Here is a 26,009-nt window from a genome sequence, read left to right as displayed (position 1 = left end):
AATGCTCTAAATGACAATATTTTTATTTGGAATTTGGGAGAAATGTTGTCAGTAGTTTATAGAATAAAACAAAAATGTTTATTTTACCCAAACACAGGTCTATAAATAGTAAAACCAGAGAAACTGATAATTTTGCAGTGGTCTCTTAATTTTTTCCAGAGCTGTATATTTTAATTGGAAACTATGCTTGTGTTTCTGAAAGGGGAATCCACCCACTAATCATATATGTAATCAAGCTGTTTCTTTAAATAGGCCTCTAGTCTACGCCTCCTTGTCGTTTCTTTGTTTGGTCCCCCTCCTCCTCTGCCTCCACCTTGCAGCGCGCCTTGTCTAGAGGGAAGGTGGCCCAGGGTGCCACTTGTCCTGCCCGCTGGCATTAGTTATCATTCAATCAATATACATTACATCATAGTTCGGACAGAGTATAGGGGCGGCTATCATGCTCCAATGGACAATGCCATGGGCCAAATTATATTACATTTCATTACGGGCATTTGTCAAATGCAATAAAGAATTGTTCATTTTAAAGCTTTTGTGGATGTCTCCTTTCTAAACTAGCATTTCAAATATCAAAGGGTACTGCGGGTTAAATTTGCTCAGTGATTTTTAAATTTTTTTTTTTACTTTGTGTGAAACAGTAATGAACACAGAGACAATTACCTACACTGCTCTTAGGCTGGAGTGACACCTTTAAATAGAACAAATAAACAGAAAAAAAGAACATTGTGCAACCTACTCGTGTGCCACCACACAATTCAGCAATTCAATACAACCCACATGTATGCTTCTGAGAGGACGTTTGGTGACTTCAGGCATTGTACATGTATGTAGCCACATTTCACAAGCACTAATTATCCTACAGTACATTGACAATGCATATCCCCCTGGGGGATATAGAAGAGGCAGGCTTATGAATGGACAACACACTGCAGTTTTGCATAAACAGCATATAGAGAACAGCTTGTCCAATTGTGATTAAACTTGCAAAGAAGCTTCTTTAGCATAAATTATGAATTGTATCATTATCTGGGGGTATGTGGAAGCTGTCGGTCTGTATGTTATACTTACAGTGTACTTATATCTAGATAATTTATTCATCATTAGCATAAATTAAGAGTATCAGAATCTGAGGGTATATGGAGGCCTTCTGTCTGACTGTCAGTCCATATACATTATCCCCCCCACACACGCACTAGCATCTAGAGCAGTGCTTATTACATTGTGAAGAAACTTGGTTTGGGCATTCTTTAGAACAATTTATTGAGAATATCAGAATCTTGAGGCATGGACCTGCTGGCTGTGTATCAAACTTACATTTCATTTGACTGAAATAAGTACAGCCCAGGAAAGCAAGTAACTGAACTAGACCACTAAAAAGGACTCAATAACAGATGACGAGCTACATTACTGACATACAACACAAGTCAATTCTGGACAAAAGCCAAAGCACAGATAACTAAAGCGATTAAATAATATAAAGGTAAATTAAAATAGACCAATGTTACTTTAGTAGCTAATAAGCTGCCTATGAATTATGCTATTTAACTGCATAGCATTAATTACTGGGTATGTCCTCTTATTTTACATTTCTCCTGAGACACGTCTTTCCTTAAAATGTGTGAAGCAGTGGTCCAACACAAACACCAGCAATTTATGTTAGTGCCGTTCATAATAACATAGTTTGAAATATTTGTAATGTTTTGTCATAAATCTTTTTATTATTATTATTATTATTATTATTATTATTATTATTATTATTATTATTATTATTATTATTATTATTATTATTTTGTTGACAAATCCACAGAACTGAATTCATCATTTAAAACCAACCCATTTCGGACGTAGAGTTTTGTACCCAGCTGTTTCCCTCGTTCAGGTAGACAGCATACGCACTGATTGTTTTCCGCTTTCACACAACTGGAGGGACTAAGATCAGCCTGCAGTCGATGCTGAAAGAGAGAGAGTGGAGAGAGATAGAGAGCAAAGACAGAGCTCTAAATGTAGGGTTTGTGGTGCGTATCTTGCAGCAGGTGTTCAGTTTATTAAAGATTATTTTGCAATTACAATGAATGAAATCCGTGCACATCAGTCAACTGCAGACACATACTTACCAGAGCTCACTGATAATATTTTCTTTCTTTTTTGAAACCCGAAGCGAATAAGATTTTGGGCTCGTGCAAGTGGAAATTGTTAACCAACAATGGAATTGTATTGGAAGAAAAGCCGAGAGCGGTCGTCAGTAGTTTATCATCTGTTGCGCGGTGGAAACAGAAACTGCTTTGGGGTGCCAGTGTACAAGCAATTTCAACGTTTACCAGAATAACAACGGAGCTCAAATGTATGCATATTTAGAAATGTGGAATACACAAAGTTATTGATATTGTATTGTCAAAACAAGGGATTTTCTTTTTTTTCCTTTTTTCGTGGCTCGTTTAAAGGAACATTAAAAATATATACACCAAACTTCAAACCAGTGACACGGGAAAACAGGTTTAAAACATCAAAAGTAAGTTTTTAATTAAGTAATTGAATATAAGTGCGTATTATCTGTATGCGCATTTTTTTTATTTGATGATAAACAATTGCATATGTGTACTGTACCTTTACTAGATAGTTATTGTGCACATATATTGGAGTTACTTTTTCATTATCGTTTTCAATTTTGGACACTTCCATTATCATTTTATCGCCTTGGTTTGAAGTGAATGCGACACTGAATTACCTTTCCTTTTTTTTCTCCATTTCACTAGTTCCGTCTTAATTGTTGGATGTCTGTTGTGTTTGTGCTTGCGAAGCTCGCCATCTGCAGGTATCTTTTTTTAAAAAAAAAAAATGCATGATGTTATAAGAAAACTAGAATAATGAATATTTGAAGTAGTCGGTAGAAGTATTTTTGATATAAACGATATTGTTGTAATTGTGGCCCAAAAATAAATGATGGCATATATGGCATTGTTAATGTTTTCCGTAAATGTATCTATTCTTTCTGTTTTTGTTAAGCAATTTTGTTTACCCGACGCGTATATAAAATATAAAAAAGCAGGAAAACCTATTATATTTTTTATGACTGTTTTAAAATGAAGGAGCTCAGTGAGTAGACTAGAAAGCGACCCCATGGCATTTGATGTAAAATTGTTCTGTTAATATTTTACTGTGGGCCAAACATAAGCGCTTTACCTCTTAGGTTACTGTACTTACCACACTGACCCAACAAGAGTCAGCACAATGCGACAAATAAGAGACACATGCGTTGACACATGTGTCTTGTAACTAATGACACAAATGAAAAAGGATATTGAAATAAATGTGTATCTTACACATGTACGGGTGCTTGTCATAATGTTGTTAAACACAAGCATTGGGCGAATGATGAGCTGCTTGTACAGATGATTTACGTGCTCGAGACCTTTTGTTGTGGTTCTTAAAATTGAAATGTAGTTTTCTACAGTACATGACCTCCTCCTTGTTTTAACGTTTCTCAGACGGTGTCAGTGATGGGAAAAGCGTGACACATTTTATAAAGGGGATAAAAAACAAAGGTATGGTTAAAAATACTAGGGAAGTATTGAATTAAAGGTTTGTTAAACTCTCATACTCTCATATTGGGTTGTGTGTGTAAAAGTGGGTAGATGGCTGGTTGAATTATGTGACACTCAACTTGTAAAGTAGATAGTGAATAGACATCGGGGAGCAGAGTGAAGCAATTCAAATGTGCATCGTTTTTTTGAGACAGCTAAGATAGGAGAATTTTTTTTATGGTTTTGGGTGTAACTGTGACATGATTATCTGCAGGTAGGCTTGAAAGGTGGTTATAACGCTGGCAGATATATATATATATATATATATATATATATATATATATATATATATATATATATATTCTGTATGTTGCTGGGATTCTGTGCTCAGACAACAACATCTGTTGATGCCTGTTGCAGCTCATATTAACAACAAATTAGACCTGGGGAAATGCTCTTCATTTCACATTCAAAACTATGTGTTCCTCTGCTGTTACCACAATAAGACTTTGTTAGTTTTGACAATCTTTGTCCATGCTAGTTTATTGTAATGAAGACAAACCTTACAAATATGAAAAGCTAAATACAGAATTAAAAAAAAAATGTTTTAAAAACAAAATTATTATTATTATTTATTTCTTCGCAGACGCCCTTATCCAGGGCGACTTACAATCGTAAGCAAAAACATTTCAGTCAGAAATGGGTACTGTCATGAGTGGTAATAGCTGCTCAACGTGATTACCATTTGTTTACCTATTAAATTGAATCCTTGTGAGGAAACTGTCATCGCAATTTCATAATAAATAGAATTTGTAAGCACTTACTGGTAAATGACAACTGTCCTGCTTCCCTGGTATGTTAGTTAATATGTTAAGTGACTTTTATACCATGGCAATTTTGAGTCGTGCATCATATTTAAAAAATACTCTCAGCATTAAGGCAAAGGGTCAATCAGTAGTGTGGAAAAAATACATATAAATGTGTTGTGTGTTTTTTTTAACACAATTCAGAGCCTGATGTACTTCTGACAACTGTTTTGATATTTATCAGCCTTAAGATGGCACTCAAAATATTTCCAAGATTATATAGATTACATTAATCATTTGCCTGCATTACAGTATACATATCTGGGAAGCAAAATATCAAAGGGAATATGTTGAGTACTTTAATCCATAGACCAGAGTCCCCTCTGTTCACCTGTTGCAACCCACTTGGGAATCTTGTTTATGAAATGAGACTGGAAGCAGTGGAAAATACTGACTATTTAAAAATCAATGGGTAACAAACTACAGTATCTGGGGTTCTGGTGCACTGGTGTATAGTCATGAGGACGCTGCAAAATAAATTGTTCCCTGGTAGTGAGACTGATTAGTTAGGACTGAAAATCTAACATTTTAACATAAGCTAAAAAAAGGTAAACATTTATGCCTAAGAGTGTTTTTATGTGCAGTATTATTATTATTATTATTATTATTATTATTATTATTATTATTATTATTATTATTATTATTATTATTATTATTCAGGACCACTGTGTTAATGCTTTCCACCTTCTTCCTAAATATTAGCCTGAGAGTTCATTAATTTGCTGCAGTGCAGCACATTTTGTGTTTAAGATATTAATGCTTATGATAGATGTGTGCCCCACCGTCCTATGATTTCACTTTAGAAACAGGATAGCTATTGGCTTTCTGAACTAATGACTCCTTGGGGACTTATTGAGGAATAAAGTAAGTGTATAAAACCTCTTCTTGTCTTTTGTTTGAAGTGCATTTTTAAAAGAGAATGTCAAATGTCTCAACCCAACTCAAGTTATTTATTTTACATACTCAGGTTTGTTTTTCTTCTTCCAGAAACAGCAATGTGAGACAGTATAAACAATGGCTCAACTTTATTATAAAAGAAGCAACAACTCTTCATACAGAGACCGCATTCCACTTCGGATAGTGCGAGCCGAATCGGAGCTGTCGCCGTCAGAGAAAGCCTATTTAAGTGCTGTGGAGAAGGGGGACTATGCCACTGTTAAGCTAGCACTGGAGGAAGCCGAAATTTATTTCAAAATCAATATTAACTGCATCGACCCGCTTGGAAGAACAGCTCTTCTCATTGGCATTGAAAATGAGAATCTTGAAATCATTGAGCTCCTCTTAAGTTTTAATGTGTATGTTGGGGATGCTCTTCTTCATGCTATCAGGAAGGAGGTCGTTGGGGCTGTGGAGCTACTGCTGAATCACAAAAAACCCAGCGGAGAAAAGCAGGTCAGTATAAAAGGTCAGATTGTTGGAAGCAAGTACTCTGGAGCCCAGTAGTTCTGGACAACCCCCATAACCTGAATTAATGAAATATGATGTATTAAATTGACTGAACATGTTTCACATAGGCTTTGGCCTCAAACCCGCATGGCTTAGCGTCTTGTCATTGGAGGATAGTGTTTTACAGAACATTACAGTAGATGGAGTAGCTGTAAGGGCAGAGTACAGTGTTACTGTCCATGCAGTTTTTTTTCTATCAGAAAAAATGTGTTTGACTTCACATTGCTGTATAAATTATATATACATTTCACTGGTCTGTCTCTAAATTAGATTTTTTTTTTTTTTTTTTTTATCATGCTTAGACTACGTAGCTACATGTACAATTCTTTATAATGGGTTTCCTATTTTTTAACTGTGCTTTACCTTCTTCTCTGTGATCTACTGTCCTGTGCTTGCATTCTGCTTGTCTACACTGTGGTTTAACAATGTAAACTTTTGTAAGAGATTGATTCAACATTTATGGCATAGCTCTCAATTTTATATTATACTTTCAGTGGCTAATGTATTTTTGTTAAAGTGCTGAGATATGTATGCTAATATTTGAGTAAACATGTATTGTCATGTATTCAAAGGCATGAAAGAAAATGTTTGTGTTTTCAAAAGCATCAAATCTGTTGTTATCCTCCTCAGACCTCAGGGTCTTAAAGAATATGTTTGGTATGAGGCAGTATAATGGATGGGAAGTCTAAATAGGATTGAATAACCGCCATCTGAAATAATTAACTGCGTAAAATACACACAAGGAATTCTGGCATCTGGTATTTCTTTTAAATTAAAATACAATAAAGCTAAATTATGGACGATTTTGAGCATCTTCACTTTTTAGTACCAGTAATGAATTTTTTAATCGACTATTTGCATTGTTTATTTTGTAAATGCAATACTAATTACATGCGTATCCGAGCTCTTTATTCCAAACGGCTTAGCTGAATCAACAGGGAGTCTGCCAGCCTGCCTGTCTCTATACGAATGTGTTTGTTTTCATGTATGTGGTCTTTTGGGAATGATCTCCACTCTGCTGTCAGTTGTATAGGCTGGTTACATTTAAAAAGTTTCACTTCAGTGCTCTGCTCCCATATTACCTACACTGAGAGATTCAATATTTCTGGAGGTTTGTCAATGTATAGAAACCTAACTACAAAACCAGTAATAACCAAGATGCAATTCAGTTGAGAATTCTGTGCATCTGATTGTTTGCAACAACAACAAAAATATGCACTGGCCTATTTAGCAAGCAGAGTGGGGAACTGAAACTAGGGCATAATTAATTTACTTGAAACCTCAATTTCACAAGATGATATTGCTCATTTTCATAACAAACTGATAATAGCTGCATATTATGTTGAGTGAAAGATGGATGGTTTACATAGGCCCATATGGAGTATATGACATTTTAATGCATGCTTTAATAAAATAATATTCTATTTTAAGACTAATTAAAATCATATAGATAATCATAACTTTATGCAGTCTAAACCATTTCTACTTCCTTCAGTTACAAAATTACCCAAATCATTCCACAGATCTAAATACTGACACTAGAATAATTGAAATTTGTGTATTAGTGTTCTAACAGCGCACATGAGTTTCTATTGTATTTCTGTTTGTACTAATATGTAAATTACCATGGAATTATTGAGTTTCCTATATATTTGAATGATGCCGCTGTTTATACTAATTGAATATAACCTATCCTAAACAGCAACCCATCCTTTATTCCTTTATCATTGATCTATTCATTCATAAACACAGCAAAGAAAAGTAACATAAAATACATTGACAAATGTTCCATGCCAAATCATTTCTCTAATTTTATAATGCAGTTTTTTCCCCAGTACTACTTTATATTTAGAATTTGTTGATGCTTCTGAATCTAAAAAAGATTTGATGTTTGTATTTATGTAAGATAAAGATAAATAACAAACCTTCTTTTTCTGATTCAGCAACTTGCAGCTAGACACATTAATTACTGCTGTAACAACAAAGTGCTCCTCCTCATCACAACATTGCTGACAGTTTTATTGGCTGTGTGTATTACTGTGTGCTACTATAGAACTACTCTACCCAAGTCAATTATTGAGATTCAAAAAGATTCATCCAGAAATGACCAATAACTCACACAAGAAACATAGTGAGAAATGCAATAGGAATTAAAAGAATAAGGCACAATTGATGTGCAGTGTATTACAGGCATATACTATTATACATTACAATTAATTAATAATGAAACATTATTTGAATATTGTTATGAATTATGAAAGAATCTCACTTTCAAAAATCTTACTGTGACAGGGCAGGCTTGCAGGCGGGATGCAGCGCAGCCAATTACCTATTTAATAACCTCCATATTTAGTCTTTCAGCAAACAGTCAGTCTGATACAGACCAGGGTGCTGTTCCACTAGCATGTCCAGTGAGTGGTGTTGAAACTGCGAGTCTTTCCAGGGACCTTGTCTCAATGTCTTGGAACTTGAGCTGAAAGGGCGACCTTTTGGAGCTTAGAATGTAAGCTTTAATTTAATTTTGATCTAAGCCTAGGTGCAGGGATTCTTGTAAGACCTGTGTTGGGCAGTTTTTCTCTTCTACCTGATTGCTAGATAAACACAGCCAAGATAAATCTAACCTGCTATTGTGGACACCTTTCTTTCTGATGCAGAAATGTAGGGCTATTCACACTAGAGGAGGCAAGGGAGGCCAGAGCCTCCTCAAATTTTTCAAAGAGAAAAAATAAATATATATCTGCTTATAATAATAATGTTCAGTAAAATAAAATACAATTTTACATTTTAACCTAAAACCTAGAATCAACATTCCTAAATTAACAGCAATTCTGGCTGCTGAGAGACGCACTTAGAGTACTAGCAGTGGCAGATGGTCTTATGGTCCTGGAGGAGTGTTTCTTATAATGAGAATAAATGTTTTTAATTATAATTAAAATTACTGTTTCTGTTTTTTTTTTTGTAATTACTTTTGGGAGGAGGTTTTCCATCAGCCACCTTTGCTTCACGATACAGCTGAGTAATGTACCTAGCTCCAGAACTAACGTTTGTCTGAATTGCTTCTTTTAGATATGTTTCTTATGTACAGAACGGTATCTAATTTTTTTGCTGGCCATTTATTAAGTTTAGCAAATTAAGTCGATAGAGTGGGCTTGATTTTTGTCTGACTTCCACCTGCTTTAACAACTTTGTTTAGAAAATATTTTATGCAAAGTATGTTAAAGTGACGTGGTCTTGAAATCTAAATGCTGTATTAATGTTGTATTTTAAACATACATTGGCAGTGTGTAACAGTTAAGTTTTTTAGCATAAATTACGGTGGAATACTGTTTTCTTTTTTCTGCTGGCTATTGGATAAAATGAGTTTAACCGCTTTGAATTGGGGCAAAACATTAAGAAGATATGACCACCAGCCACCACTGATTCACACCCATTTTGTTAGGCTGACCTGTTGTTAGATTGCTTTCAGTGTCCTTGTTGCAATGATTCAAAGGAGACAAAGCAACCAGCATGTTTTATAAGCATTTTTTAATCTTGTTTTTCAAGAAACATTGCTGATTTAATTCCTTAATAGTGTTGTTTCATTGACAGGTGCCACCGATATTGCTGGATAAGCAGTTCTCGGATTTCACGCCCGACATCACACCAATCATTCTGGCTGCTCACACCAACAACTACGAGATTATAAAGCTTCTGGTGCAGAAGGGGGTTTCCGTACCCCAGCCACATGAAGTGCGCTGTAACTGTGTGGAATGTGTCTCCAGCACAGATGTGGACAGCTTGCGACACTCCAGATCCAGGTTGAACATCTACAAGGCTTTGTCAAGCCCATCTTTGGTAGCCCTGTCCAGTGAAGATCCCTTTCTTACGGCCTTCCAGTTGAGTTGGGAGCTACAGGAGTTAAGCAAAGTGGAGAATGAGTTCAAATCGGAGTATGAGGAACTGTCGCATCAGTGCAAAGAGTTTGCAAAGGATCTTTTGGATCAGGCCAGGAGTTCCAGAGAATTAGAAATCATTCTTAATTACCGGGATGATAGCAGTCTGCTAGAAGAGGAGAACAGTAACGATCTAGCAAGATTAAAGCTGGCAATTAGGTACCGTCAGAAAGAGGTGAGATGTTTGAAATCTTTTCTCTATAAATACACTACGTATCATTTTTCTTGCTCAAGAAAATGTAATAGGTGCTTAAAACAGTATGAGGTATGGGGTAATGGAGCTAAAATTGGAATAACTAGATTCCTTGCTATGCAGTGTAATTTTATTTTGCTGTACAATGGTGCTGACCTTTTAAACAAATGAGACACAAAGCAAGAGCCAGTAGCTTAATAAATGGCACAAAGCATGGAATGTGACAACCCAGTAAGATTTATTTAAAGCACTGTTGTACAGTACTTCTGGCCAACTATTAAATAACTGGGTTCAGTGTTTGACAAGTCTTGGTTTACCCTTTAATGAATACATAGTACCACAAAGTCTCTGAGCCGCCTTGTGATAAAAGGGCAAGTTATAAGGCTCACTTTTTCTGGCAAAATTACACTACTACAATTTTTTCTGCTCCTCTTCTCATGAAGATTTGAAGGATTCTAATTCTGTTCTGCAGGTATACAGAAGCTGCCCTATCGTCATAGCCTACAGTATTCAAAAGACACATTTGTTTTTCAACTCACAAAAGATGGAAAAATGATCAAATAATAATTTTGACTAGTGTACTGTAGCAGGTAATAAGCAGGATACTGTAAAAATGCAGTTGTCAATAAAATGCACTTCTAAGGGGTTTGAGACGGGTGTGTTTGCTCATTGCTGCTGAAAAAGGGTTAGTATATTAAATTGCAAAAAAAAAAAAAAGTAATGTCATTTTTTTATAATAGTACATTTGATTATTTAAAATTGTTGTAATGTAAAGTGAAAACAATAATGACTGAGTATTTGTTAGAGCTCTGCTTAAATGTGACTGAAAAAGCTTAAAACAAGGCGTAAGCAAGCTCTTCCTTTGTTTAACACATTATAATGTATTTTGGTCAGCCGGGACTTTTCTTAACAGCATTTAAAGATAAACATACTAAAAATAACCACAGGATTATTTACGCAGGTCTAAGGGATAAACATCCTTATGAATATGACCCTGTGTTTTTTATTTTACAAGGCGATCATTGCATGAAAGATGGAATTGAAAACAATACAATTACAGTAGGACCTTTTGACAACAGCAAATTAGTTGGAGATGTGTTTATGACCCATCAGGGCAGACAGGCTACCCTGCAGCATCAGTCAAGGATGGTATTGATGGTGGAATAATTAGGTAGAAGAAAAATCTTTTAAATCCCTTAAATTGAAAAGTATTAGGTCATATTGGGTCACAACATAATGATATAACAGGATGCCTGGTTTGAAAAAGGGATGTGGATGTGCCACCAAGCAGCACACATGTTGGTACTTTTGGAATGTTGGTTAATGTGTAATTTACTAGTTAATTACTGTTTCTGTACTCATGGATATTTGGAATGTTTAGGAAAGGCACCAACATGTTTTACATGTAGGCAAGTCCATGAGCGCTAAACGGTAATAAATGATGATTAAGAACACTTGTCATTAGAATAATAAACAGTTAAAGCATTATATTATGACAAATGCAGAGGCTATGAAGTATCTCTTTAACATCAGAACATCTGCCTTTTTACAGTGTCTTTCTGGAAAACAAAATCAGAATATTATTTTGATAGTTAATGCAAAATTACTGAAAACCAATACTGAAAACTGTGTTTTACGTGATTACTTCCAAAATGCATGTAACTGCACATACTGACATTGACATTTCACCATTCGATACTTCCCTAATTTGGTTAATTCACTGTAAAGCCATGCTGACAGAATTGTCTTAAGAGTGGTTCATCTAAACAGATAGTTCATGTTCAATTGCTTTTGGGCCAGAGTGGTTCTGTGTTGCAACATGGATTGTCAGTCTCAGAAGCCTTTAAATAAATTGGATCTTGCTATTTTGTAAAATCAGTTAGGGACCATCTAATTGCTTTTAGCGTATTTGTGAAATAATTTTAAACTAGCACCAAAAGTGTGAGTTCCAACCCCAAAATAAAATCAACCCTGATGTTAGCAACACATTTTAACGAGATTTCAAAAGCGCAAGCCAACCTGGATTGATGCAACATTCTGTACCAAAAGAAAACATAAAAGGAAAATATCAACTACAATGGCTTACTTCATCGATTTAACCCTGGTGTAATTCTGTTCTGCAGCAATGGGTCCCCATAGTCCTAAATATTGTGTAGTTACAAAGACACCACTACAGTCATGTCTTATTTTCTGATTAGTCAAAGTTAATAACAGTACATTATTCATTCCATTAAATGTAGTCACATAAAACATATAATATTTTCAATTAATTTGGTATTTCATTTTAATGTGAAACACCAAAAGTAAAGTGTTATGGTGGATACCCTGTGTTTGTGTCCAATTGTACATTTAAAAAATAAAATGGATTTACTTCTCAGTGGGATAATGAAAAAACATTTCGCATTATATTGTGGGGGCGTTGCTGTTTACAAAGAGTGGTGAACATGCAGAAAAGAGACTTAAGAAAAAGCACTTCAAAGTAAACACATACCAGGACTGCTGGAATACAAAAATATTATTTTCAAGAGGAGAAATCTCTATACTGCATCTGGAAGCTGCTTGTCCAATTGTCATGAAACTTGCTATATATATTATGTTATTGAGAATAAAAGACTATGGGAATATAGTCTGTCTATACATCCGTCCATCTGTGTGTCACACTTACAGGTGGTCATTAACCTTTTCCCCATACTGATACTCAAATATTCAACTCATAGCCACTGACGTACTTGTTTATACAAGCAAAGTTTTAAAAAAATGGGACAATACCAAAAAGGACAGTATCTCTTTGAATGGAAACAAAATGAATACAAATCAGAAACAAATAAAAAAAAGAGTTCATGCTTAGAATCCAGCTGACAAAATATATTGTTCTTATAGAACCGCGAAGGTTGGTTTTCCTATTTGTTATTTTTAATGACAATAAAATGCACAGCCCTCCCTGCTTGTAAAACAATCACACTCACCACCTTGTTTATTTAGAAGAGAATGTATTTATGTATGTATTTTGTTTACCTTGTATATAATACAATCAATTTAATTTGCCAGAATGTTTGAACATTATTGGACAGACTTTTTTCGTCACAATGTCAGAGACTGACCTTAATCTACACTTGATTTATCTCTTCACCTTTATACACACCCACTTCAAACACTCGAATCACACACTCTTCAGTAACACTAAAATAATACATTTATGTAAAGCCTTTCTGTCCAGTCTCTTATATGTAACTGTTAGTGGCTTGCTTGCAGGCAACATGCAAAAAAAAAAAGAAAGGATTTTAGAAGGAAGAACTTTCCTTTTTACCATTCTCATTGTGTTGCATATTTTAAGCTCTGTGTTTCCATAGTTACCAAGAGACTGCTGACTCTCCCTGGAAGTACAATAATTTATTGTTTGGTGTGACATCACCTGACTTGCTTTGGACCCTAAGAATATGTTGGATTTCTTTTTTTTTTTAAATAAATTTATTTTTATCTCAACCCTTGAATTAAAATTGCATTAACCAATCATATCTCTGTATTGACACTCAAACAATGGACAATTACTCCAAACGAGTGTAAAAAACTGTAGCTAAACTGAAAAGAAAACATTTACTGTACTTGCTCCTGTCAACCCAAACTAAACTTGTAACTAAACAACTGCTGTGAAGTGTATTTTATAACTACATGTTACATTTACATTTCCTGTTATCTACCTGTTAGCAACAGAAATATCATCTACCATAATTTAAAAAACAAAACAAAAACATGCACTGAATCAAAAGAAATAAGGTTCTAGATTACTTACAGCACCCTTAAATGTACATTAATTCAAATTGAATTTTACAAGTATAAGTTAATAGCTTTTAGGAATCTGTAAACTAAATTATACTTGCAATTAAGTATGAATGATTCATGCCAACAGAATGTAATATCATAGGTATTAAAGTTGTAATTAAAGTGGAAACTTCACCAGCTGCCCCAGCTTGCCTTCTAATTATGTCCTCCCATGTATTTTCCAGATCAGAGATTGAAATTGGCAGTATATATATATATATAGTATATATAGTCACATTTAATTTGAGTCTGTGTGTTATTTCACATTCTTTAAAGTTTTACCCATACCCCCCTAATTATATGAATCTGTAAATGATAACATGTTTTTATTTGTGTAGGCTGTCATCACGTTCAGGAATATTATTCTGTCTGTCCTAGTTCATAACCACCTTCAACATCACTACCCCAGCACAGTATTAGAGTCAACATACGTACTGAAATCTTCAGTTCAACTTTAGCACAACAATCATTCTGAAGAAGTGGTACTTTGCGAGCCCAGGCAATGGCTTGTCACTGATGCCAATGGTTCCCTCCGGCTGTCTAGCATTTCAAACACTTTTAAAAGCTTTGCTTTTCTGTACATCACCCTCGGTCAAGATACCGTATGGTAAACAGCAAGTGTTTGGAGTTAAGCACAGGGTTTCAGTTCTCAGCAACATGTAATCGAAAGGGTTAGTAAGGCAATTGTCATAGTAAGCGTGTTGGCTAGCTGTGCATCCCATTTGTAAATTGGGTACAATTTATTCTTTACAGGTACAATATTAACATTTGTTACATAAAAATGAATGAACAGGCCAATATCAGAATTCATTTAAGACCACAATTCATAATTAAAATAGGAATTATATATTTTGTATTACTCTTCAGTTGGTTAATTATCTCAATTAAATAAATTGATTTATTCATTATATAGGTACTTCAGCTTTTGCTATTTTGGGTTTGGGATCATGAAATACAGTACAATCAGTTTAACTGACTGGGTAAATTAAAAAACAGTGTCTCATACTCATTTATACTCTCTTATGGTATACAAATAATGAGAATACAACCATTACACCAGGGACTGGCTGAATATATTTCTGAGTGTACCGCTATGGCATATGATTTACATCTCATGCACTATCTGTTGTATATATGAGCTGTAGATTCTGAATTTTTAGACACACTTTATGAATCGCTACTTATGAGGCAACTGTTAGTTGTATTCAATTCTACATAATAGGCCAGAATTTCAAAGGGGTCTAAATTTTGATTAAACATTGAAAGATGCTAATGCAACTGTCTGCTTTTTGAATTTAGAGTACCTAAGTCACCTAAATTGTATTCTTTTGAAATGACATTAGACTAAACGTAAAAGAAACACATTTGAAAATCTGGCCTAATATGCTTCTCCTTCTCTTTTGACATGTTTTTCATCTTTTTCTCTTGCTAGTTTGTTGCTCAGCCAAACTGTCAACAGTTGCTGGCCTCACGCTGGTATGATGAGTTTCCCGGATGGAGAAGACGCCATTGGGCAGGGAAGTTCATAACATGTGTATTTATAGGACTTATGTTTCCAGTATTCTGTGTATGTTACCTAATTGTCCCAAAAAGCCCGTTCGGCCTGTTCATCAGAAAGCCCTTCATAAAGTTTATTTGCCACACTGCATCCTACTTGACTTTCCTGTTTCTGCTGCTTCTGGCATCACAGCATATCGTCACAACTGATCCAAAAAGACAAGGACCTCCACCAACCATTGTGGAGTGGATGATTCTGCCTTGGGTTTTAGGTAAATTGCAATGGATACCATCTGCTATAAATGTTCAAACATTCCCCAATTAAATAACTAAGAAAAATTAAGTTGTGCATGATAATGTTCTTCAGAACAAAAATCTAATGAATGTATCTTAATATATAGTATCATGGGTATGCTTCAATGAACTCAAGTTAATCAGCAATCTGTAGCTATTTTAAAATTAAATTCACGTACAGTACAGTAACATAGTAAATATGAAGTCTTTTTTTTAAAATGTGGGACATGGTTTACATATGTTAATGGATGTTTGTTATATTTATAGGTTTTATATGGGCTGAAATAAAACAGATGTGGGATGGTGGACTTCAAGATTACATTCATGACTGGTGGAATCTGATGGATTTTGTAATGAATTCTTTGTACCTAGCTACAATTTCTCTTAAAATTGTTGCCTATTTTAAGGTAATGAGGTGTCTAGTTACTACTAGTATTTATATTTTTACTACTATTGCTGCAGCTACATACACTAATAATACTGATACTAAAACTACTACGACTACGACTACTACTAATAATAATTCTTATCATTATCTGTAGTGATTTTTCATTCTTTTTTAATAAAGGTAAATAAAACCTGTATTGGCAGACTGTTAACTGTCAGTTTCAGTTATATTTGGTCATGTGTGTCAAACAAACATGAAAGCAGAGGGGATTCAGTAAAATGAACAGCAGAGTGCAGCTCCAACAAGGATGTTTTATTTATAAACCTTGTTCATGTCATTTTCTTATCTCCAGTACAGTGGGTCAAGGCCACGAGAGGAATGGGACATGTGGCATCCTACACTTGTGGCTGAAGCGGTTTTTGCCATTGCAAACATCTTTAGCTCTTTGCGCTTGATCTCACTCTTTACTGCAAACTCCCACCTAGGGCCTCTGCAGATATCTCTTGGAAGGATGTTACTGGACATTCTAAAGTTTATGTTCATCTACTGCCTGGTGCTGTTAGCCTTTGCAAATGGATTAAATCAGCTATACTTTTATTATGAGACTAATGAGCCTGATACATGCAAAGGGATACGGTGTGAAAAGCAAAATAATGCATTCTCCACGTAAGTTATTTTGACTTGCATTTCTAGTGTTAATCATAGTGACTAACTTTGTAGCTCTGTAAAGTTTTGTGGACAGTTCACTATAGGCTCCATTTTCAAAACGTTTTTGAAAAACACTGAATGATTTTGCAAAACTGTAAAGTAAAACGATGTTGCTGTAAGTGTTTGTAAGTTAAGTGTAAGTTACTGTGTGTTTTTAAACCCCAAAAGGGTATTTCCTGCCATGCTGAACACATTCTGGTGAGGTGCTTCCTCCATTTGTGTTTGATGATACATTGTATCACCTAGGTGTTGTGTGCAAGCAAAAGAAACGCTGTGTAACTCGATCCTTGCAGGGTGAGCAAGTGTTTTAAGGAAGTAAAAATAACAATTTTGATGCCCTTTGACCTATTTTATTCCATTAGGGGGATAACCTAGACATATAACACACAGGGCAATCAATATTTTAAAGCATGTTTCATGTACCTCCCAACAAAAAATATGAATTGACATTGCTGCACTGAGTTGAAATGACCCAAAGCTCTTTAGAAACAGTTTATAAGGGTTTCAATAATACCAGATCTTAATACATTAAACAGACTTTACATGCAGTAGTGTAAGTTTAAATGTTATTAATAGGGTGCACTATTTCAACTGGAAATCAATACAGCTTCATTAAATTATCCTGCCTTCATTGTACTTTTGTAGGTTATTTGAGACCCTGCAATCTTTGTTCTGGTCCATATTTGGACTGATCAGTCTGCATGTGACGAATGTCAATGCTCGACATGAGTTTACAGAATTTGTGGGGGCCACAATGTTTGGAACCTACAATGTCATCTCTCTTGTGGTCTTACTAAACATGTTAATAGCCATGATGAACAACTCCTACCAACTTATTGCTGTAAGTTTTACTTATCTTTTCTCAAAAATGCAACATTAAAAAACATGAAGCTTAGAGCAAAATAAATGAACTATAGATGTCAGAGAAGTTAATTAATACTATACTACTACAACACTACATCTACGACTACGACTACTACTACTAATAATAATAATAATAATAATAACAATAATAATGTGTCAGTAACACAAGTTATGTAAGCAATCCCAGATATTTTGACTTGTTTTTAATAACTGCTTAATTGTTTCATTGTAGGACCATTCAGACATTGAGTGGAAGTTTGCAAGAACAAAGCTTTGGATGAGCTATTTTGAAGAAGGTGGTACTCTTCCTACTCCCTTCAATATCTTGCCAAGTCCTAAGTCAGTTTGGTACTTGTTCAAATGGATTAAGAGACAATTGTGCAAAAACAAAAAAACTAAAAAGCCAGAAAGTCTTGGATCATTAGGGGTAAGCATTTTTTCATTAAATATCTATATTATGCAAATGTTTGATCACAAGTGTAAATGTACACTAGTAGAGTTATATATATTTTTTGTAAGATGGATGTTAGATGCAACACATTCTTGCAGTAACTTTCACCTAATTATGGACTCATAAGATGGGACAAAACTTTACCCTTAATCATTGTCATTTCGTAAAAGTTTGCTTCTGGTTACAATGCTTGAGACTGTAGCTTTTTGCCTCAGCATATTAAAAGACACATAAGCATTTTAATCTTTTTAAACCAATTGTATATAATGCCTTTCCATAATATAAATCCTTATGATTTTACAGAGACGTGCAGCTAAAAATCTGAGAAAAAATCTCCACTACCAGGTAATATAAATCTTTAATTTATACATAACAGATAGACTATGATTACTACTACTACTGCTAATAATAATAATAATAATAATAATAATAATAATAATAATAATAATAATAATAATAATAATCTAATTAAAAGGTACCGTACGTAATATTATTCAGCTTACGCCAAACTAGGACACGTATGTTTACAGTGTCCTTAGAAACATCTTAATGACACATGCTTTGTTGTGACCACCAGAATATCAGACCCTTATTTGAGACTGCTTTGCAATACTACATCAACCTTTTTATATATATGTATATATATATATATTTCAGGAGGTTATGAGAAACTTAGTTAAAAGATATGTTGCAGCTATGATCAGAGATGCAAAGACGGAAGAAGGACTGACAGAGGAAAATTTCAAGGTAAACGTATTTCAAATTATTATTATGAAGTCAAGAAACTTTTTAACAGAAAGCCTAAGTTAACTATTAAATACATTCAGTGTCACCAACTGATAAATACATTTAAATGGGCAAAATATATAGTGTGTATGTATAATTTCACTGCCACAGAGTTTCAACCTGGGCATTCAATCTCATATGATTATGTCCTTGGGTTGCTTTGTTTTTGTTCACAAAACTCCCATTTCTGGTTTATATCACATAAAGCAATACCTTTAGGGATGGTTGTGTGTACAATGAACTAAAATGACTCCCAATAAATGCCTGTTGACTGTTGGCACCAGTCAACAGTAGAATCTGTGACTGGGCTGGATGGGTTGGGTTGAGTTTTAAATAAGGGTACTCAAGTACCAGTGAAGTAAAAATGAAAACAATGTGTATTTCAGTACAATACAGCAGGTTTTGATGGTTTGATTTGTTATTTAAAAGAAAGACAGAAAGATTGGGTGGGGGGGTCACCATGAGGAGGTGTACATTACCATTCCTGTAGCTGCTACGCAAACTCTCAACTTATTCCAAAGATAGAATTGCCTGTTGTCTCAAACTGGCGGTTTGTCAGCGCGAACCTTCTTTGTTTCTGTACACAACACGTCATTACTCGGACTCGGAGTCGAAGGAGAGGCTGTCAGACTCACTTTCTCATTCACGCAGAAATTACCACAGAAATAAAAGAGAAATGGACATCAATGAGAATGTAATTATCAAAGTCAAAAAATCTAATGTTCTTTATGATGCCAGTGTCAGTGGTTATAAAGACAATAAAAATAAAGACGCCATATGGTAATAAATAGCAGAACAATTGGACATTGATGGGATGTCTATCTCTTTATTTCACCTTAATTGTAGTCAGTGACGGGGAGGCCACACACTGGTTTTGTATTTCTGTAAAATGACGCTTCTTTGTTTTAATAATGTTGACCAATACTAATAATCGCATTCACACACTAACTGAAGATTTTATTAAAACTGAAAATCAATTTTAAAAAGTATATTAAACTAATTCTCAGTATTTACAAAGAAATGTATATTCATTTTGAATTATTTACATGTTAAACCCGATCACATATCATTCACTGTTAAATGTCTTTTTTTTTTTTTTGGTGTGTGGTGTATCCAGATTATTTCTTTGTTTTATTTATTTTATTTTGTCTCCACAAAAGGAGCAAAAGCAAACAGTATTTTCTCTTCATGACTAGGTACATTTTTTTTAATGTACTTGTGCTGTATTCGTGTCTTTGCTTCGCTCCCGTTGTGCATAGCCCTTAAGTCTAGGTAAGTGGCATAGCTATCAGCCATTTACATAAATGTTGATCCGTCACCAGCATGCACCCCCCCGGTCAAAACAAAATCTACTGGTTTGGTTACGGTTCTTCATCAATCCCAAGGTTTTTCAGCAGGGGTCTCATTGGTATGAACACTTAGGGGGTTGACATGTATGCTTTTGAAAGTTCAGGTCTGTGTGAATTGAATTCAATAAATAGTCATGTCCCTTTTAAATGACTTGTTCATGTCCATTTCATTCACTGGAGGCTAGGGTCTGAGCTGTGCTGCAATGATGTTGGGATGATTGCAGCATATACTGATTCTGTACTATCGTAACATATTCTTACTTGGCATCCCTATAGAATTATGTGGGGCAGTCAATCCACTGTTGTGTAGTAATATATACTATATTAGATATAAAATACCTAGTCAGAAGACAGTGTTTGTGAAGTGTTGTCCTGTCAACTAATTTAGGTAGGAACCCTGCCCCACAAATCCTGATAAACTTTAAAAAACAATGATAAGATACAAGACTTTCTTCATACCCATGAAGCCATACTTAAAATGTAATTCAAAAATATATTTATATACTGTGTAAGAACAAAACTAATCTGAAATAGAAGCAGCACATTCAATTGTGTATTGGTGCATGCCAGGCAGTTTATATACTGTACATACTGTGGTGCTATAAGTGTGATAAATATTTAGGTTTTTTTTACATCAGTGCTCAGCAGAGAATTCAAACAGAGAATGTAGAACAGAACTGCTTTTTTATTTTACTTAAAAAGGCAAACACGAAAGGGAAGCATAAACAGACTTGACAGGTTAGTTGGCTGGAATGTTATTATTAGCAGAACACTGTCTGGAATACAGTTTGCTATTTGGAAGTATTTGTTACAAACGTTAACACAGTTTATGCACTGCATTGGCTTAGCCAGGAATATCTGTACTTCCTCAGCTTATCTTCAAATACTCAAGTATACGTTCTGAGGCAGTGTTCAGAAAAGGAAAAAAATAGTAAGAATAGATATTTATCAAAATCGTATGGCTGGAGTTAACTAATCTGCAAGGTAATGTATATCATCAAAATATACTGAACATAGTATCATTATGATATCCTGGGAATTACAATGATGTTGAAACCTAATAGCATTAATATTGTGGATTGTTATTATGAACTTAAATGTAGCAATATTGATTTTAAAAATGAATATTTAGTAATGGATTGCAAACTTAACTGATTGATTTAAAAAAATATTCAGTAATGAGATTACTTGGCTATATCAGCAGGACAGTGCATTAAGTTTCATGTTTGAAATATCAAACTGGTTCAGTCTTGTCTTACTGACACTGACAGATTATTAATTGCTTTGTTTCTCATTCCAACCCCATCACCTATTCCAGTGCTACTGTTCTGAATTCAGAATTAAGCACAGAAAAATCACAAATACAAACAGCGAAAGAGCATCCCTTTCAAGCTGAAAATATGTTCATGCCAGGTGGTGTATTGAGGTAAATTGTCAATTCCACTTCTTCACGGCTGTTAAACCGTATCAAGCAAGTTTAATTCAATACCCAGGGTTTATGTGACCAATTTAGATCTTCCTAAGCCTTCCTCCGAGGCAGATCTCCTGCTTTTAACCCAGGAAATGCATGCATGACTCTAATATTTCATAATTATCCAAAATGCTAATTTGTTCACAGCTGATGTCCCTGGTTAAATAAATGATTGATGGCACATTTGAATATCAATTACATTTTTTGTGTATTTTAAATCTGTGAAATCTGACTGGGAGAAAATCACCTCTGTGTGGTATCATTAGTCTGTGTACAGTGTACATATGTGCCTTGGAAACAACATTGATTTACGAAAAAATGGTACGGTTTTCGCTGTGAAAAAGAAATAGCTTTTGTTTTGGGTGTAGCTGTCCTAGGAAAATAATTCAGTACCATAACTCTGCGTGTGAAATGTGTGCTGTCAGAACCAATATGCATAGTGTCCCATATATGTGCCACCTACATATTTGCTTTTAGCTTTAGTACAGTAATTCAAAATACTGCCATCTAGTGGTAGGTTGTAAGGCCCCTCTCCCTCTATCACATGTATACACTATTGCCATAGCAACCTTCTCGTGATCAGCTGGCGGCCACCATCATTGTTATCTGTACATTCTTGGTGACACAGTTTCCATCCTCCAAAGTAGAAAAGTCTAATGTAGCTTTTTTTATGTTGTCCCAACAAAAAGTAACTTTGAAAGGAGTTGTACAAATTTACTAAAAACAGAAAGTGAATGCCATTTCTCTGACTTCACATGACATCTAATTTACTCAGTGATTATCTACAACCTTGCATTCTAACTTGAAAATGATGCCAATTGGCTAACATGTATATCTGTGGCAGTGTAATTTGCATGTGTTGTTATTAAACACCCAATGCTCTGTGTCTGCCTCATTATTCTCCAGTGACGACCCACACACACCAACCAAATCCCCATTACAGGCAGGACCAACCAAATGAAACAGCAGAAGTACCATACTGTGTTGTGAATACCGCATTATATGAACAGCTTTACATAACAAATCATATTTTACAATAGCTATGCACATTGTATACTGCCAGCACAAAGTGAAACTCATGTAAACCATCCATTATTATGCATTAACACTGCTCTTAGTGCAACTTAAAATAAACTAAAGTAGACATACATTTTGTCTAATGCCTTCTTCAGTATCCAGAAGGATTTTTGGGGGTAATCAAAGCATGAATGTGCCAGAATATAATAGTTACGTTCTGAAGGGTAAATTTCAATGTGTTTACTCCAGTCTGTAATTTTAACTACTTTGTTTTGAATGAAAAACCCCTTTTAACCAAACAACAACTTTCAGAAAATATGTTTAACCAATTCAGCTGTTTCCTCTAATGCCTGACATGCTTTGCAGCCAGTTACATACTTTGGCTTAGGAAGTGCATTAGCCCAAAATACAATACATTATTCACTGTCTGTAAATTCTTCTTTCTGCTTTTCTAGGAGTTGAAACAAGACATATCAAGTTTCCGTTATGAAGTTCTTGGGTTACTGAAAGGAAGTAAGACAGGGATCAAACTTGGCACAGGGGCATCTAATCTGGCTAATGTTGGGGAATCTTGTAAATATGATGCTGCAACCAGTGGAACAACACAGAAGAGTAAGCTCCACCTTTTTGATGTGACTTCCTTGCTTCAACAAAGGCCTAAATCCAATGTGTCTGAAGGGTATAATGGCTTAATCAATGGATCTGCACTTTTAGTCTCTGACAAAGGAACACAACAAAAAAGGGATTTTCCTAAAGACATGTCAAACTTTGGATTATTCCAAAGGCGGCAAAAAATAAACAGTATAGACCGGAACACAAATAAAATCTACTCCGTTTCTGAGGAGGCAGGTGAATATGAGCTGGATGAAACAACTTGCGACACCAAGGACATTGATAGTGCAGTAATAGAAACTAGCACTGAATTAGAAAGTTATTCAAGGAAACCTATTAATCAACTGAACACTCAGGACTTTTTGCATGAACAGTCTTCTGTCAGTATTCCTTGTGCAACTTTGGAAACAGGAGAGGACAGCCTTGCCACTGAAGTTGGAAAAGGTAATGGCTCTGCAGTCAAGGGGGACTGTGACACAAGATTGTGACAATGTTTATTTACACCGTTCTGCCTAAATGAGGCATCCTTTTGTGAACATCACTTGTAGCAAATGTGGCCACTACCTATGATGCTGGAAGAGGCATCAGGGCTCAGTTATCTGCTGATGCCTCAAACAATAGTGTGTTTTGTGTTGTGGCATCTTCTTGACAAGGGAGTTTGGTCAGTTCTCCCAAACGGGCTGGGCAAGTAAATGGGATGATGCAGTTTTGACTACCATTTTCCTGGCAGGGGTGAACATTAACAGGCAGAAAATACCCAGCACACACTTCTGTTGACTTTCTAAAGGAAAGCTAAACGGTTACTTTATATAATCTGGATTCTCCTAATATTCCATTTTCGTTTCTGTTAACTATTCTGTTTTGTATGTTCTGATGTTTCTCTGTTGCTGTCTCTGCTTTTTCCAGAAAACAAATACCTGTGAAAATACTTTCCAAGGCTGTGCCTCTCAAACACATTTCAGAAAAGCAGCATCGAGGAGTCTTTTCAGAAGCAATTATCCTGGAATAGGCAGTTAGTACACATGGCAAATGATAGTCCACGCAGAAGCAACAATAAAGACTTCTACAGAACACACAACAAATTCGATACAAGGACAATGCAGGTGATAAGTATACCTTTAATATCACCAGGGTGGGAAACACTAACCTCTTTATTGTGGCAGGGCAGTAGCAGTGGCGGCGGAATAGCCAGTGCAGCTGGTGCAAAAGTTTGGGTGAAATACATATTTAACAGTGATAATATCCTTCACATTTATATCTGAAGGCGTTACACCCTTCATGTTTGTATCATTGTAGCTACATTGTAGCCAGTGATTAAGATTGGATCCTCCCTCATTTAAACAGGTATCGTTTTTTCTTAATCATTAAAAAAAAAATTGCTTAATTAAAATTAGCTTCCTAACTTTTTTTTTTCTCCTGCAACTGTCTTTGCATGGAGGCTGGTAATAGACACTGTTTTATGTCTTTTGAACTCTGCAACCACTTGGGCTTTATTACACAACAGTTTCCTACTGTCTTCTTGTAAGATTTTGGGATACTGTTTTGCAGGGATATTCTCTGCACAATTCATCCTGTAGTTTATGAGGAAAGCTATCAATGGGTGCTACTTGGTACCAAAATAAATGAAAGCAAATTAACATGTCTATTTCTGATTGGAAAACAAGTGATTTTCTATATGAGAACATTTCTGCACAGAATTCTTCACCCATGTGTCAGTTGTATTAATGCCAGAATCAGAGAAATCCTGGAGGGCCTGGTGCTTAAACTTGTTAGCTTATGATTAAAAAATAATGTAGTTTGTGGATGTAAAGATGGATGCAAAATGCAATTCAAGTACAAAACATTCTTATTACATGTAATCATCTATTATTTAGTTCATGCTAACATTCTGAGAATTAAATATTGTTAAATGTTGAACACTTGGTATGTTTTATGTTTACAAACAAGTGTTACATTAAAGTTTGGGGGCTGGGGGAACACAATAAGGTCCTGCACCAGGGCCAGAAGAAAGGAAAATGTACAGCTTATAGTACAGCATATGATTATTACATCACCCTTTCATTTGTAAAGTCCTGATAAATAGCATATAGAACAGAAGATAAGTGCAATATAAATATCATATGTTTTGTAGCCAGAAACAACCTATACAAGTTGTTTTGTCTTTATACTGAACCATCGTACAGTATTCTGTTGAAAACATAAAGAAATGTCACTTCAATTTTATATTTTTTCTATGCAAGAAATATCCAAGTTCTGTCTGTGTATAAGAAAATGTAACATTCTACTTGTTTTTCCAGTAGCTTCAGAAAAAATTATTACATCATTCATACATACATATAGTTTCATAGTTGGTAATGCATAGCTCACTTTTATATCATCCTCTGTAGTTAATGCAGAAACAATTACTACTTGATTAGTTTGAGAACCTTCTACAATAGAATTAGTAATACGATTAAGCAGTTTTATGAAATGAAATCTTCAAAGAAAAATATATAGATTATATAATCACGTCTTTAATTAAAATACAATTCCAATTTTTATTTATTTTTTTAAATAATAGTACATTGACCTTGCTGTTGCTCATAGGTAACAGAAAAAGGTATATATATATATATATATATATATATATATATATATATATATATTGTGACAAAGTTAGTCCTTCTTTGCGTACTTTGTTCACAAGTATGAGCGGGGACAACACAATAGACACAACAAGTGTAAGTTTATTTTAAACAGGATGTTACCTGCGTGTTTATTTTCAAGGGAAGTCCAATAATCAGAGTTGTAATGTT

General features: G+C 34.8%; 1 protein-coding gene across 4 annotated transcripts; it reads left to right on the top strand.

Annotated features, from left to right (window-relative positions):
- The first annotated feature begins 1,866 nt into the window (after positions 1–1,866).
- LOC131737732 (short transient receptor potential channel 4) lies at positions 1,867–25,816 on the top strand. Of its 4 annotated transcripts, none has more exons than XM_059028615.1 (12): positions 1,867–2,509; positions 5,375–5,779; positions 9,422–9,940; positions 15,210–15,546; positions 15,836–15,975; positions 16,309–16,622; positions 17,310–17,505; positions 17,761–17,955; positions 18,283–18,324; positions 18,637–18,726; positions 23,058–23,214; positions 24,121–25,816. In XM_059028615.1, the coding sequence occupies exons 2-12, from the start codon at positions 5,402–5,404 to the stop codon at positions 24,135–24,137; spliced, it is 2,385 nt and encodes a 794-aa protein (XP_058884598.1). In that variant the 5' UTR covers positions 1,867–2,509; positions 5,375–5,401; the 3' UTR covers positions 24,138–25,816. The 4 variants fall into 4 exon arrangements, with proteins under 4 accessions (XP_058884598.1, XP_058884597.1, XP_058884596.1 ...); XM_059028614.1 differs by having other exon boundaries at positions 23,058–23,658; positions 24,121–25,815; XM_059028613.1 differs by having other exon boundaries at positions 1,867–2,015; positions 23,058–25,816.
- Positions 25,817–26,009: the final 193 nt, after the last annotated feature.

Source organism: Acipenser ruthenus, chromosome 8 (genome assembly GCF_902713425.1).
Source record: "Acipenser ruthenus chromosome 8, fAciRut3.2 maternal haplotype, whole genome shotgun sequence".
Classification (NCBI taxonomy): domain Eukaryota; kingdom Metazoa; phylum Chordata; class Actinopteri; order Acipenseriformes; family Acipenseridae; genus Acipenser; species Acipenser ruthenus.
Note: the sequence above shows the minus strand (reverse complement) of the source record. Positions and strands in the feature narration are given on the sequence as shown.